Source organism: Pseudophryne corroboree, chromosome 9 (genome assembly GCF_028390025.1).
Source record: "Pseudophryne corroboree isolate aPseCor3 chromosome 9, aPseCor3.hap2, whole genome shotgun sequence".
NCBI lineage: Eukaryota > Metazoa > Chordata > Amphibia > Anura > Myobatrachidae > Pseudophryne > Pseudophryne corroboree.
The window spans coordinates 35,645,999-35,662,076 of NC_086452.1; the positions used below are offsets into that span (position 1 = coordinate 35,645,999).

At 48.5% G+C, this 16,078-nt stretch overlaps 1 protein-coding gene across 3 annotated transcripts in view; it reads right to left on the reverse strand.

Moving 5' to 3' along the window:
• The window catches only part of LEPR (leptin receptor), a 116,019-nt gene that overhangs the window by 38,257 nt on the left and 61,684 nt on the right, over positions 1 to 16,078 (reverse strand). For all 3 annotated transcript variants that reach the window (XM_063939166.1, XM_063939165.1, XM_063939167.1), the window contains exon 11: positions 2,207 to 2,355. In XM_063939166.1, the coding sequence (XP_063795236.1) occupies positions 2,207 to 2,355 (149 nt within the window). The remainder of the gene's footprint in view (positions 1 to 2,206; positions 2,356 to 16,078) is intronic.

A 16,078-nucleotide genomic window follows, 5' to 3' on the forward strand; every position in this document is an offset into this window, starting at 1 on the left:
CTGCGGCTGCGTGTGACGTCACGCAGCCCCCCCCCCCCCCCCCCCCCCCGCATGGTCTGGGCTGAGATGGCTATCTCCACTTTGGCATGCGCCGGTGCACTGCGGCGCCGGCGCATTACCAGTTCAGACCTGATCGTCCGATTAGGTCTGAATTAGCCCCCATGTGCACTGCAGGTGGGGCAGAGGTAACATGTGCAGAGAGTTAGATTTGGGTGGGTTATAGTGTTTCTGTGCAGGGTAAATACTGGCTGCTTTATTTTGACACTACAATTTATATTCAGTTTGAACACACCCCACCCAAATCTATCTCTCTCTGCACATTACATCTGTCCCACCTGTAGTGCACATGGTTTTGCCCATTAGAGGAAAATGTTGTTTTGCAATCAACTTTGAACTAGGCCCTTAATCAATAAATTTGCCGATCTGCACTCATCTTGCACAACAATCAGCTCTGCAGGCTTGTGCCATTACACGCCTTGTTCTACCTACTTAATGATGCAAATATCATTATCAAGCCAATCCCCAAATATTCTTTTCACACCTCCCCCGGGAATTGCCGGATTAAGGTTGGCGGAGTCTTGGGGCAACACCTGCTAATAAAATTGCCAATACGATATGCTGGCGACATTATGAAAATGTATAATGTGTAAATGCTGCCAGCTCCACAAATGTGTTAAACAGCCTGTACCAGTCCCAAGTCACATTATGCCACAGTACCCCCCCAACCCTGGTGATGATACTATGTTTGTGTGTAGGACCCTGGACAACCACCCAACTGTCCTGTTGTCAATCTGGCGCTGCCCCCCCGCAAGGGTGTGGTATGACTGACCGGCTGTCAGCATACCGACGCTGGGATCCTGGGCGGGGGGGGGGTGTGCGAGTGCAGCAAGCCCCCTGGGGGCTCGGCGGGCTCGGTGGCGACCTGTGGTCGCTACAAGTTCAGTTCCAACTCTATGGGTGTCGTGGACGCCCACGAGTGGAAATAGTCCCTGCTGGTCAGCATGCCGACCGTCAGGATAGTGAGGGGGCGGGATGTTGGGGGAGGTCATGTGACCGTCGGTCTCCTGACCGCCGGTCTCCTGACCGCCGGTCACATGAATACCACCTCTTGCCACCCCCCCCGGCATACCTACCCTGTATAGAAAGGAGCATGCCCATATTGTTTTTTTTGGGGGAACATGTGATGTCCCTAATTTTGCATGGTCTGGAGGCACCCGAAAAAGTTCATGATGCAGACTAGAACCTGACTGATTGCATGTTTCTCCTACAATACTGCTCATCCATACAAACTAATGCACTCATACGTGAGAGTGCACTGGAAGAGGGGGGTCATTCCTGCACACGGATGGTGTAATGGTTAACATTACTGCCTCATAGCACTGAGGTCATGGGTTCCATTCCCACCATGGACCTAACTGTGTGGAGTTTGTATATTCTCCCCGTGCTTGAGTGGGTTTCCTCCGGGTACTCTGGTTTCCTCCCACAATACAAAAATATACTGGTTGGTTAATTGGTTCCCAACAAAATTGACCCTAGCGTGAATGTGTGACACGGTCAGTCCGCCCTTTGCACTGACAGATTTCATTATCAGAAGATGGAAATGTGCATTCCCCATACATTACGTGCAGTATTCTGATACACAGATGATCCGTGACATGTGCTTATATATACATGCACATTTGTGCAAACATTAGACACCTACATCACATTCATAACATATTTGCAAATGATCCGCACAGACAGTCACTATATGCTACTATTAAAGGAATGAATAGATCAGGCTAGGCTCTTTGCCAAATGGGAAATACTTATTATGCTTGTTTAATCTTGTCTAGTATCCTTCTCTGCTTTTTAACCCTAGATTTAATACGGTTCTTTATTCCCGTTGCCCTTGGATACAACATTGAACTGCTTTGCCATCTGCATTGGATGCAATGTATTGAGAGAGCATCTCTGTGTCGTAACCCACCACAACACGGAGATATAACTTCCGAAAGATGGCGGAATAAACCAATATATAACGTACAATTTGTAGATAAACAAGTACAATAAATGATACTGATATGAATGTAATAATATCCCTTTAGCATTCAGAACAGAGAAAAAAATAACAATAGGAATTATAATAATAATAATAATAATAATAATAATAATAATAATAAAATAATAATAATAATAATAATAATAAATAAGTAACAAGCAGTACCTGCCATTCGGTTTCTTGGCCTTGCACCCGATAACGAAGTCGGTACATATATTTGAATACGGCGTATCTCGGCGGGCTCCAGGTCACATGTAAATGCTCAGTGCCGGCTGTCATCTCGGCTTGGACTGCTAGTGGAGTGTACGGCTTCACTATATACAAAGCAGGGGGTGAAAGGTCACGCTTTAGTTTTGTCTCTCCTTGCAAAATACTACCCATACACAGTATATGGAACCAACGCTATACACAGTATACAGCCTGGAAACACCATTATACCCAAACCTAACGTAATGGGATTACAGCGAGTTCTGCGGCTAATAAAAAAATAACAGACAAAAGTTGCTCCTATTCTTTATCCTCTTACAAGAGTAAATACGTCCTGCGCTTCAAAGGTTCTCTCCAAATTTTAAACCATGTGATACTGTATATGTGTGTGTAGTATCTGCATAATGCTATGTTAATATCTATACAGTATATAAAAAATGCTAGAGTAGAACGACACCAATTTACATAAATCACGAGTTCCAAAATAACTTCTTAGCGCTAATCAGTGACACATGGCGTCTGTTTCCTACGTTAATTAGAAGGAACACTACTGTATGTAAAGTAGATGGTTCATGTACATTTTTATAAACTTAAGAAATGGGTTAAAGGCGTAAATTTACAGGGGTTTTAAAGCTTTATAGTGTTTTAGACCTTTGTGGTGTTTTAGAGTTTGTTTTATGTTTAGAGCTTTATAGTGTTTTAGACCTTTGTGGTGTTTTAGATAGAGATGAGCGCCGGAAATTTTTCGGGTTTTGTGTTTTGGTTTTGGGTTCGGTTCCGCGGCCGTGTTTTGGGTTCGACCGCGTTTTGGCAAAACCTCACCGAATTTTTTTTGTCGGATTCGGGTGTGTTTTGGATTCGGGTGTTTTTTTCCAAAAAAACTAAAAAACAGCTTAAATCATAGAATTTGGCGGTCATTTTGATCCCAAAGTATTATTAACCTCAAAAACCATAATTTCCACTCATTTTCAGTCTATTCTGAATACCTCACACCTCACAATATTATTTTTAGTCCTAAAATTTGCACCGAGGTCGCTGTGTGAGTAAGATAAGCGACCCTAGTGGCCGACACAAACACCGGGCCCATCTAGGAGTGGCACTGCAGTGTCACGCAGGATGGCCCTTCCAAAAAACCCTCCCCAAACAGCACATGACGCAAAGAAAAAAAGAGGCGCAATGAGGTAGCTGTGTGAGTAAGATAAGCGACCCTAGTGGCCGACACAAACACCGGGCCCATCTAGGAGTGGCACTGCAGTGTCACGCAGGATGTCCCTTCCAAAAAACCCTCCCCAAACAGCACATGACGCAAAGAAAAAAAGAGGCGCAATGAGGTAGCTGTGTGAGTAAGATAAGCGACCCTAGTGGCCGACACAAACACCGGGCCCATCTAGGAGTGTCACTGCAGTGTCACGCAGGATGTCCCTTCCAAAAAACCCTCCCCAAACAGCACATGACGCAAAGAAAAAAAGAGGCGCAATGAGGTAGCTGTGTGAGTAAGATAAGCGACCCTAGTGGCCGACACAAACACCGGGCCCATCTAGGAGTGGCACTGCAGTGTCACGCAGGATGTCCCTTCCAAAAAACCCTCCCCAAACAGCACATGACGCAAAGAAAAAAAGAGGCGCAATGAGGTAGCTGTGTGAGTAAGATAAGCGACCCTAGTGGCCGACACAAACACCGGGCCCATCTAGGAGTGGCACTGCAGTGTCACGCAGGATGTCCCTTCCAAAAAACCCTCCCCAAACAGCCGTGAACTACCGCACTGTACTGTGTCTGCTGCTAATATATAGACTGGTTGATAAAGAGATAGTATACTCGTAACTAGTATGTATGTATAAAGAAAGAAAAAAAAACCACGGTTAGGTGGTATATACAATTATGGACGGGCTGCCGAGTGCCGACACAGAGGTAGCCACAGCCGTGAACTACCGCACTGTACTGTGTCTGCTGCTAATATATAGACTGGTTGATAAAGAGATAGTATACTCGTAACTAGTATGTATGTATAAAGAAAGAAAAAAAAACCACGGTTAGGTGGTATATACAATTATGGACGGGCTGCCGAGTGCCGACACAGAGGTAGCCACAGCCGTGAACTACCGCACTGTACTGTGTCTGCTGCTAATATAGACTGGTTGATAAAGAGATAGTATACTCGTAACTAGTATGTATGTATAAAGAAAGAAAAAAAAACCACGGTTAGGTGGTATATACAATTATGGACGGGCTGCCGAGTGCCGACACAGAGGTAGCCACAGCCGTGAACTACCGCACTGTACTGTGTCTGCTGCTAATATAGACTGGTTGATAAAGAGATAGTATACTCGTAACTAGTATGACTATAAAGAAAGAAAAAAAAACCACGGTTAGGTGGTATATACAATTATGGACGGGCTGCCGAGTGCCGACACAGAGGTAGCCACAGCCGTGAACTACCGCACTGTACTGTGTCTGCTGCTAATATAGACTGGTTGATAAAGAGATAGTATACTCGTAACTAGTATGTATGTATAAAGAAAGAAAAAAAAACCACGGTTAGGTGGTATATACAATTATGGACGGGCTGCCGAGTGCCGACACAGAGGTAGCCACAGCCGTGAACTACCGCACTGTACTGTGTCTGCTGCTAATATAGACTGGTTGATAAAGAGATAGTATACTCGTAACTAGTATGTATGTATAAAGAAAGAAAAAAAAACCACGGTTAGGTGGTATATACAATTATGGACGGGCTGCCGAGTGCCGACACAGAGGTAGCCACAGCCGTGAACTACCGCACTGTACTGTGTCTGCTGCTAATATAGACTGGTTGATAAAGAGATAGTATACTCGTAACTAGTATGTATGTATAAAGAAAGAAAAAAAAACCACGGTTAGGTGGTATATACAATTATGGACGGGCTGCCGAGTGCCGACACAGAGGTAGCCACAGCCGTGAACTACCGCACTGTACTGTGTCTGCTGCTAATATATAGACTGGTTGATAAAGAGATAGTATACTCGTAACTAGTATGTATGTATAAAGAAAGAAAAAAAAACCACGGTTAGGTGGTATATACAATTATGGACGGGCTGCCGAGTGCCGACACAGAGGTAGCCACAGCCGTGAACTACCGCACTGTACTGTGTCTGCTGCTAATATATAGACTGGTTGATAAAGAGATAGTATACTCGTAACTAGTATGTATGTATAAAGAAAGAAAAAAAAACCACGGTTAGGTGGTATATACAATTATGGACGGGCTGCCGAGTGCCGACACAGAGGTAGCCACAGCCGTGAACTACCGCACTGTACTGTGTCTGCTGCTAATATAGACTGGTTGATAAAGAGATAGTATACTCGTAACTAGTATGTATGTATAAAGAAAGAAAAAAAAACCACGGTTAGGTGGTATATACAATTATGGACGGGCTGCCGAGTGCCGACACAGAGGTAGCCACAGCCGTGAACTACCGCACTGTACTGTGTCTGCTGCTAATATAGACTGGTTGATAAAGAGATAGTATACTCGTAACTAGTATGTATGTATAAAGAAAGAAAAAAAAACCACGGTTAGGTGGTATATACAATTATGGACGGGCTGCCGAGTGCCGACACAGAGGTAGCCACAGCCGTGAACTACCGCACTGTACTGTGTCTGCTGCTAATATATAGACTGGTTGATAAAGAGATAGTATACTCGTAACTAGTATGTATGTATAAAGAAAGAAAAAAAAACCACGGTTAGGTGGTATATACAATTATGACGGGCTGCCGAGTGCCGACACAGAGGTAGCCACAGCCGTGAACTACCGCACTGTACTGTGTCTGCTGCTAATATAGACTGGTTGATAAAGAGATAGTATACTCGTAACTAGTATGTATGTATAAAGAAAGAAAAAAAAAACACGGTTAGGTGGTATATACAATTATGGACGGGCTGCCGAGTGCCGACACAGAGGTAGCCACAGCCGTGAACTACCGCACTGTACTGTGTCTGCTGCTAATATATAGACTGGTTGATAAAGAGATAGTATACTCGTAACTAGTATGTATGTATAAAGAAAGGAAAAAAAACCACGGTTAGGTGGTATATACAATTATGGACGGGCTGCCGAGTGCCGACACAGAGGTAGCCACAGCCGTGAACTACCGCACTGTACTGTGTCTGCTGCTAATATATAGACTGGTTGATAAAGAGATAGTATACTCGTAACTAGTATGTATGTATAAAGAAAGAAAAAAAACCACGGTTAGGTGGTATATACAATTATGGACGGGCTGCCGAGTGCCGACACAGAGGTAGCCACAGCCGTGAACTACCGCACTGTACTGTGTCTGCTGCTAATATAGACTGGTTGATAAAGAGATAGTATACTCGTAACTAGTATGTATGTATAAAGAAAGAAAAAAAAACCACGGTTAGGTGGTATATACAATTATGGACGGGCTGCCGAGTGCCGACACAGAGGTAGCCACAGCCGTGAACTACCGCACTGTACTGTGTCTGCTGCTAATATAGACTGGTTGATAAAGAGATAGTATACTCGTAACTAGTATGACTATAAAGAAAGAAAAAAAAACCACGGTTAGGTGGTATATACAATTATGGACGGGCTGCCGAGTGCCGACACAGAGGTAGCCACAGCCGTGAACTACCGCACTGTACTGTGTCTGCTGCTAATATAGACTGGTTGATAAAGAGATAGTATACTACTAATATTATATATACTGGTGGTCAGGTCACTGGTCACTAGTCACACTGGCAGTGGCACTCCTGCAGTAAAAGTGTGCACTGTTTAATTTTAATATAATATTATGTACTCCTGGCTCCTGCTATAACCTATAACTGGCACTGCAGTGCTCCCCAGTCTCCCCCACAATTATAAGCTGTGTGAGCTGAGCACAGTCAGATATATATATACATTGATGCAGCACACTGGGCTGAGCAGTGCACACAGATATGGTATGTGACTGAGTCACTGTGTGTATCGTTTTTTTCAGGCAGAGAACGGATATATTAAATAAAACAAACAACTGCACTGTCTGGTGGTCACTGTGGTCGTCAGTCACTAAACTCTGCACTCTCTTCTACAGTATCACAGCCTCAGGTCAATCTCTCTCTCTCTCTCTCAACCCTAATCTAAATGGAGAGGACGCCAGCCACGTCCTCTCCCTATCAATCTCAATGCACGTGTGAAAATGGCGGCGACGCGCGGCTCCTTATATAGAATCCGAGTCTCGCGAGAATCCGACAGCGTCATGATGACGTTCGGGCGCGCTCGGGTTAACCGAGCAAGGCGGGAGGATCCGAGTCTGCTCGGACCCGTGAAAAAAACATGAAGTTCGTGCGGGTTCGGATTCAGAGAAACCGAACCCGCTCATCTCTAGTTTTAGAGTTTGTTTTATGTTTAGAGCTTTTAGATGTTTTAGAATGTTATGATATGTTACAGCTTTGTGGTGTTTAGAGCTTTTTTAGTTGTATTTGTTGAATCTATATATACAGTAGATATATACTTATTCTCTACGGAGCTGTAGAGGATTTATACTTTATGGCACAGTAGGATGGGGACTTTGTGTTGCTGGACGTCATGGAATGCTATTGCTATAGTTACATTCTTCTGTCCCATTAATCCTATATGACAAAACCCAATTTCACTGAGCAATAGTATAGTGCAGGATTGAATCGCTGTTCTGGTGGTGGAATGGCGATGCAGCGCCCGTGCAGACAAAGCCGGATCTAGGGGGGAGGGCGGGGGGGCGAAGGGGGCGACCGCCCCCCCTAACACAGTCATAGCCACGCCCACTTTTGAGCAGAAGAGAGCTCTCCGGGGAGAGCCTGAGGCAGAACGATGTGCTGCAGCTTATACCACAGCAGCACAAAGGAGCCAGGAGAGCAAGGGTTACAGAACATTTGCCCCTCACTTGCTGGTGTGTGGGTACTAGGGCTAATAAATACAATTACCCCATAGCACAGTCACATGTACATAGAACAATAACAAAGCTCTATCTCAGTCTCACTCAAAAAGTTCAGTCAGAATTGAGAGAGGAGGAGTTAGGATTGCAGATGGGAGGAGTTGGGACTATAGAGGGAGGAGTCAAGATTAAACAGTAAACCGCCCCCCCTAAAGAAAAGTCTAGATCCGTCCCTGCGTGCAGATGCCCTTCTTTACCCCTTTATCCATAATCTTCTACAATGCACTATGAATGGACGTGCCTACTCCATGGTTTTCTAGGAACATGTAAATTCTGCCCCACTCCTCCTCCCTGTCTGTGAAAATCGCTGCTCCTCTGCAAATGTTACACCTGCCAGCCTATGGGTGTCGCCAGAGATCTGGACTCACTCACAAACATGGAGGCACGTAATAGGTCCAGAGCTTCATTTATGCTGCAGTTTAGTCATACCTCCAAACATGACCCTCTCCAGGAGGGACACAATGCTCTGCTCCTGGACTTCCATCTTAATGTATGATTGCCATCACCTGTGCTGAAACACATTTCTTATCCATTTACCTGTTCAACACAGGTGCAGACAATTATAAATTAAGGGAAAAGTCCAGAAGCAGAGCATTGTGTCCCTCCTGGAGATGGTCATGTTGGGACTCTTGGGAGGTATGGTTTAGTCATGCTGCACTTTCAGCTAAATGAGGTTTAACTCAATCTCTACTTACTCTACACCACAGGTTCTCAAACTCGGTCCTCAGGACCCCACACAGTGCATGTTTTGCAGGTCTCCTCACAGAATCACAAGTGAAATAATTAGCTCCACCTGCGGACCTTTTAAAATGTGTCTGTGAGTAATTAATACACCTGTGCACTTGTTGGGTAACCTGCAAAACATGCACTGTGTGGGGTCCTGAGGACCGAGTTTGAGAACCCCTGCTCTACACCATAGGTCTGCAAACTCGGTCCTCATTACCCCACACAGTGCATGTTTTGCAGGTAATCCAGCAGGTGCACAGGTGTATTAATTACTCACAGACACATTTTAAAAGGTCCGCAGGTGGAGCTAATTATTTCACTTGCGATTCTGTGAGGAGACCTGCAAAACATGCACCATACTTGCCTACCTGACCCTCTCCATGAGGGAGAAAATGCTCTGTTCCTGGACTTTCCTGGTAATGTATGATTGCCATCACCTGTGGTGAAACACCTTTCTTATCAATTAACTAGCTCACCACAGGTGAAGGCAATCATACATTACCAGGAAAGTCCAGGAACAGAGCATTTTCTCCCTCATGGAGAGGGTCAGGTAGGCAAGTAAGACATGCACTGTGTGGGGTAATGAGGACCGAGTTTGCAGACCTATGCCCTACAGCACAGGTTCTCAAACTCGGTCCTCAGGACCCCACACAGGGCATGTTTTGCAGGTCTCCTCACAGAATCACAAGTGACATAATTAGCTCCAGCTGTGGACCTTTTAAAATGTGTCAGTGAGTAATGAGTACACCTGTGCGCCTGCTGGGTTACCTGCAAAACATGCACTGTGTGGGGTCCTGAAGACCGAGTTTGAGAACCACTGCCCTACAGAGAGCTGTTGTATAGAACTTTCACCTCACACCAGCAGGTGGCGCCAAATGGACATACATACATACATAACATGACATGCATTTGCACACGCAGGATCTGGGGCCTGATTTCAGGTTGGATTGCAAATTCTGCTAAGTAGCAGAATTTGCAATATATGAGATTGCATGCTGGGGGTCGCCCATCGCAGGACAAGGCCACCCAGCATGCTGACCGCTGCCCCCCCCCCTTTATCAAGCAGAAATTGAGATTGCGCTGCCGTCTTTCCGATCGTGGCAGGTGCGTGTGACACCCACGCCACCCGTTTTAATGACGCCGCCCCCGTTTCACCTGCTCCACTCCCACAATGCTCCGTCTCGGCCTATGAAACGGAGCGTTGCACCCCACCCCCCATGCAAACACCTCTGACTATTTAACAGGCAGAGGCATTCACATTTTCTGCGGGCGCTCGCACAAAATGTGGGCGCATGTGCAGGACAAGCGCTGCACATGCGTCTGCATCATTTTAGTAATTTTTACGGTTGGATCGCGATTAGCGATCCAACCTGAATCAGGCCCCTGACTCTGAGTTGCATGCAAGTTGAATGCGGCCCCATCTAGCCATTTTGGCAGACTGCTCATGCTTTGCGGGCTGCATACGCATTTTTGCGAATTTAAGAGTGATTAAGAGTCTTTGGCATCACATCCGTTTCTTTGCGGCCCCTGAATGATTGTTTCTGGGTGGCAACAATGTGAGCGCATGTAAGAGAACCGTTCCAGGGGTGTGTGTCTAGAGTTGCACCTTAGTCGGAGTTGTGCATAGTGGATGTAGAATTCAGCCGCATCTCCTGCACCTAGTATGGGATAGGTGTAACTGGCAATTATAGTGATGGTGGCTGATCTTGTAGCTGGCGGCCTGTTGCGCTGCGTTCACATGGATACTCAGAACACGGTTGTATAGTCGTATCCGCATTGCATTCGCAGCAGGTTTCCGGATTTGTGTTCAAGCCAAAAATATTTTTTATTTTTTTTTGCACTAGTCATCTATCTATCTATCTATCTATCTATCTATCTATCTATCTATCTATCTATCTATCTATCTATCTAAAAATGGACGTATGTATGTGTGTATGTTCCAGCATAACCCTGGAATGCCTGGAGCAATTTACACCAAACTTGGTGCACATTTGACTTACAATCTGGAAATAAATGCTGTGGGGGTAAGACACCCTTAGCACCCCTAGGGGTGGGGTGGGAAGGGGGTTACATGTAAAAATCCATAGTTGTTGGGGTCACTGAAATGAATAGTGATGAGCCATAAGGAGAGCGAGAAGATAAGAAAAGGAGACCTTACATATTAAACATACAGTGGGCGGAGCTTGGCCCATCATCCCAGCAGTTACAGCACTGAGCAGGGCAGCATCAGAGGCAGGACGGGGCAGAGCAGGAGGCGGATTATTCTCCTCAGCACCAGCAGTTACAGCACTGAGCAGGGCAGCATCAGAGGAGGGACGGGGCAGAGAAGGAGGCGGATTATTCTCCTCAGCACCAGCAGTTACAGCACTGAGCAGGGCAGCATCAGAGGAGGGACGGGGCAGAGAAGGAGGCAGATTATTCTCCTCAGCACCAGCAGTTACAGCACTGAGCAGGGCAGCATCAGAGGCGGGACGGGGCAGAGAAGGAGGCGGATTATTCTCCTCAGCACCAGCATGTACAGCACTGAGCAGGGCAGCATCAGAGGCGGGACGGGGCAGAGAAAGAGGTGGATTATTCTCCTCAGCACCAGCAGTTACAGCACTGAGCAGGGCAGCATCAGAGGCGGGACGGGGCAGAGAAGGAGGCGGATTATTCTCCTCGGCACCAGCAGTTACAGCCCTGAGCAGGGCAGCATCAGAGGTGGGACGAGGCAGAGAAGGAGACAGATTATTCTCCTCAGCACCAGCAGTTACAGCACTGAGCAGGGCAACATCAGAGGCGGGATGGGGCAGAGGAGACGGATTATTCTCCTCAGCACCAGCAGTTACAGCACTGAGCAGGGCAGCATTAGAGGAGAGACGGGGCAGAGAAGGAGGCGGATTATTCTCCTCAGCACCAGCAGTTACAGCACTGAGCAGGGCAACATCAGAGGCGGGACGGGGCAGAGAAGGAAGCGGATTATTCCCCTCAGCACCAGCAGTTACAGCACTGAGCAGGGCAACATCAGAGGCGGGACGAGGCAGAGAAGGAGGCGGATTATTCCCCTCAGCACCAGCATGTACAGCACTGAGCAGGGCAGCATCAGAGGAGGGACGGGGCAGAGAAGGTAGCGGATTATTCTCCTCAGCACCAGCAGTTACAGCACTGAGCAGGGCAACATCAGAGGCGGGACGGGGCAGAGAAGGAAGCGGATTATTCCCCTCAGCACCAGCATGTACAGCACTGAGCAGGGCAGCATCAGAGGAGGGACGGGGCAGAGAAGGTAGCGGATTATTCCCCTCAGCACCAGCATGTACAGCACTGAGCAGGGCAGCATCAGAGGCGGGACAGTGCAGAGAAGGAGGCGTATTATTCTCCTCAGCACCAGCATGTACAGCACTGAGCGGGGCAGCATTAGAGGAGAGACGGGGCAGAGAAGGAGGCGGATTATTCTCCTCAGCACCTGCAGTTACAGCACTGAGCAGGGCAGCATTAGAGGAGAGACGGGGCAGAGAAGGAGACGGATTATTCTCCTCAGCACCAGCAGTTACAGCACTGAGCAGGGCAGCATCAGAGGCGGGACGGGGCAGAGAAGGAAGCGGATTATTCCCCTCAGCACCAGCATGTACAGCACTGAGCAGGGCAGCATCGGAGGCGGGACGGGACAGAGAAGGAGGCGGATTATTCTCCTCAGCACCAGCATGTACAGCACTGAGCAAGGCAGCATCAGAGGCGGAACAGGACAGAGAAGGAGGCGGATTATTCTCCTCAGCACCAGCAGTTACAGCACTGAGCAGGGCAGCATCAGAGGCGGGACGGGGCAGAGAAGGAGGCGGATTATTCTCCTCAGCACCAGCATGTACAGCACTGAGCAGGGCAGCATCAGAGGCAGGACGGGGCAAAGAAGGAGGCGGATTATTCTCCTCAGCACCAGCATGTACAGCACTGAGCAGGGCAGCATCAGAGGCGGGACGGGGCAGAGAAGGAGGCGGATTATTCTCCTCAGCACCAGCAGTTACAGCACTGAGCAGGGCAGCATCAGAGGCGGGATGGGGCAGAGAAGGAGGCGGATTATACTCCTCAGCACCAGCAGTTACAGCACTGAGCAGGGCAGCATCAGAGACGGGACGGGGCAGAGAAGGAGGCGGATTATTCTCCTCAGCACCAGCATGTACAGCACTGAGCAGGGCAGCATCAGAGGTGGGACGGGGCAGAGAAGGAGGCGGATTACTCTCCTCAGCATCAGCATGTACAGCACTGAGCAGGGCAGCATCAGAGGCGGGATGGGGCAGAGAGAGGCGGATTATTCTCCTCAGCACCAGCAGTTACAGCACTGAGCAGGGCAGCATCAGAGGTGGGACGGGGCAGAGAAGGAGGCGGATCATTCTCTTTAGCACCAGCAATTACAGCACTGAGCAGGGCAGCATCAGAGGCGGGACAGGGCAGAGAAGGAGGCGGATTATTCTCCTCAGCACCAGCAGTTACAGCACTGAGCAGGGCAGCATCAGAGGTGGGACGGGGCAGAGAAGGAGATGGATTATTCTCCTCAGCACCAGCAGTTACAGCACTGAGAAGGGCAGCGTCAGAGGCGGGACGGGGCAGAGAAGGAGACGGATTAATCTCCTTAGAACCAGCAATTACAACACTGAGCAGGGCAGCATCAGAGGCGGGAGGGGGCAGAGAAGGAGGCGGATTATTCTCCTCAGCACCAGCAGTTACAGCACTGAGCAGGGCAGCATCAGAGACGGGATGGGGCAGAGAAGGAGGCGGATTATTCTCCTCAGCACCAGCATGTACAGCACTGAGCAAGGCAGCATCAGAGGCGGGACGGGACAGAGAAGGAGGCGGATTATTCTCCTCAGCACCAGCAGTTACAGCACTGAGCAGGGCAGCATCAGAGGCGGGACGGGGCAGAGAAGGAGGCGGATTATTCTCCTCAGCACTAGCAGTTACAGCACTGAGCAGGGCAGCATCAGAGGCGGGACGGGGCAGAGAAGGAGGCGGATTATTCTCAGCACCAGCATGTACAGCACTGAGCAGGGCAGCATCAGAGGCGGGACGGTGCAGAGAAGGAGGCGGATTATTCTCCTCAGCATCAGCATGTAGAGCACTGAGCAGGGCAGCATCAGAGGCGGGATGGGGCAGAGAGAGGCGGATTATTCTCCTCAGCACCAGCAGTTACAGCACTGAGCAGGGCAGCATCAGAGGTGGGACGGGGCAGAGAAGGAGGCGGATCATTCTCCTTAGCACCAGCAATTACAGCACTGAGTAGGGCAGCATCAGAGGTTGGGACGGGGCAGAGAAGGAGGCGGATTATTCTCCTCAGCACCAGCAGTTACAGCACTGAGCAGGGCAGCATCACAGGCGGGACGGGGCAGAGAAGGAGACGGATTATTCTCAGCACCAGCAGTTACATGTTATGATTCCTGTACTCCAGACCGGAGGAGATCTTATGGCAGGGATCTGAGTACAGGAAAATAAGCTGGTTGTGGGAGCTGGATAGCCTAGTAACCCCTGGCGCCCTAACTCCGTTGTCTCGCCCGTGTTATCAGAAATCCCCTGCGAGACTATGGTTGCTTGAGCCCATGGCAGCCGCGTTCGAAGGGCGGATTATGTCTGCCCAACCCCGATGCCCCCGCAGGTCTTAATGGGAGACAAGGGGAAGTCCGAGACAGGGTGATAACAAGGGGCCCTCTGACTAAGCAACCAGGCCAGGGGTTACAAGCTAACTAACTAAATCAAAAGGTATGTGCGGACTAGCCGCCAGGAAAAAGGACAACCAAGGATCCACTGATCCGACACTCCTATCCGGCACCGCCGGACACCAGAGTGGATCTGTGGAAGCGGAATCCTCCGCAAAGCTCCAGAACACAATTAAACAAAATAATAAACAGAAGCGGACAAGCCGCAACACACGGCTGCGCCGCGACTCACGAACACCACCAGATGTTAAAGGTGCTCGGTCAGGCTCCAGGAACAGATGGTAACTTCCGAGTACAGGATCTCTGAGGACAGGAACAACCGAAAAGACCGGGACTGGGAACTCTCTGCAGCAGACACAGGCAAATAGGAAGCTATCACCGGCGTCTGTAAGAAGTCCTGAGGGTGCCTTTATTCAGGCACCCTCCAATCAGGATCCAGACAGGACAATCAAATAGAAATGCCGTGCAGCTTGCATGCTGCACGGCCAGCACATAATCAGGGTAATGAGAATAGACCCAGCAACGGGGAACGCGGCTGAACGTGGCGTCCCCGTTGCTAAGGTCAGAGCGGCTCCGTGCGCCCGGCGTCTTAGCGTTGCCAGGGAGCCGGCGGCTGAACGCGCACGGCGTCCCTGGTTGCTAGGCGCCGGGCCGCACGGCCGAGCGGACCCCGGCGCCTAACAGTACCCCCCCCTTGAGGAGGGGTCAAGGAACCCCTAAAGCCAGGTTTCCGAGGAAATTCACGAAAAAATGCCCTTTTGAGCTTTGGGGCATGAAGGTCTTCATCCAGGACCCACGACCTTTCCTCTGGCCCATAACCTCTCCAATGCACCAAAAAATAAAGCCGACCCCGGGACAACTTGGAATCGAGAACCTTCTCAACCAAGAACTCTTGCTGACCCTGTACATTAACTGGTGATCTCCCCTGAGATTTTTTACGAGGAAATCTGCTGGACGAAACATATGGTTTAAGCAATGAGCAATGGAAGGTATTTCCGATCCGTAAAGTTTTTGGTAAACGTAACCGGAAAGCAACTGGATTGACTTTTTTGATAATGAGAAATGGTCCAATATATCTAGGACCCAATCTGGCTGAGGTTTGTCGAAGTTTGATGTTGCGAGTCGACAACCACACCCTGTCTCCTACTTTAAAAGTGCACGGCCGCCGGAGCCTGTCAGAAATTTTTTTTTCCCGGAAAGCTGCTTTTCTGAGAGCCAGGTGCACTTTTTTCCAAATAAGTTTAAGATGAGAGGTCAGGGCCAGAGAGGAGACAGAGGAATGTTGAAAAAATGAATTAGCTCTGGGGTGGAAACCAAAAACTGCAAAAAATGGAGACACATTGGTGGAGGAATGACAGGCATTATTATAAGCAAACTCCGCCAATGGAAGAAACTCAGACCAGTCATTTTGGAGTTTGGCCGAGTACAAACGCAAATATTGTTTTAGAGATTGGTTAACTCGCTCAG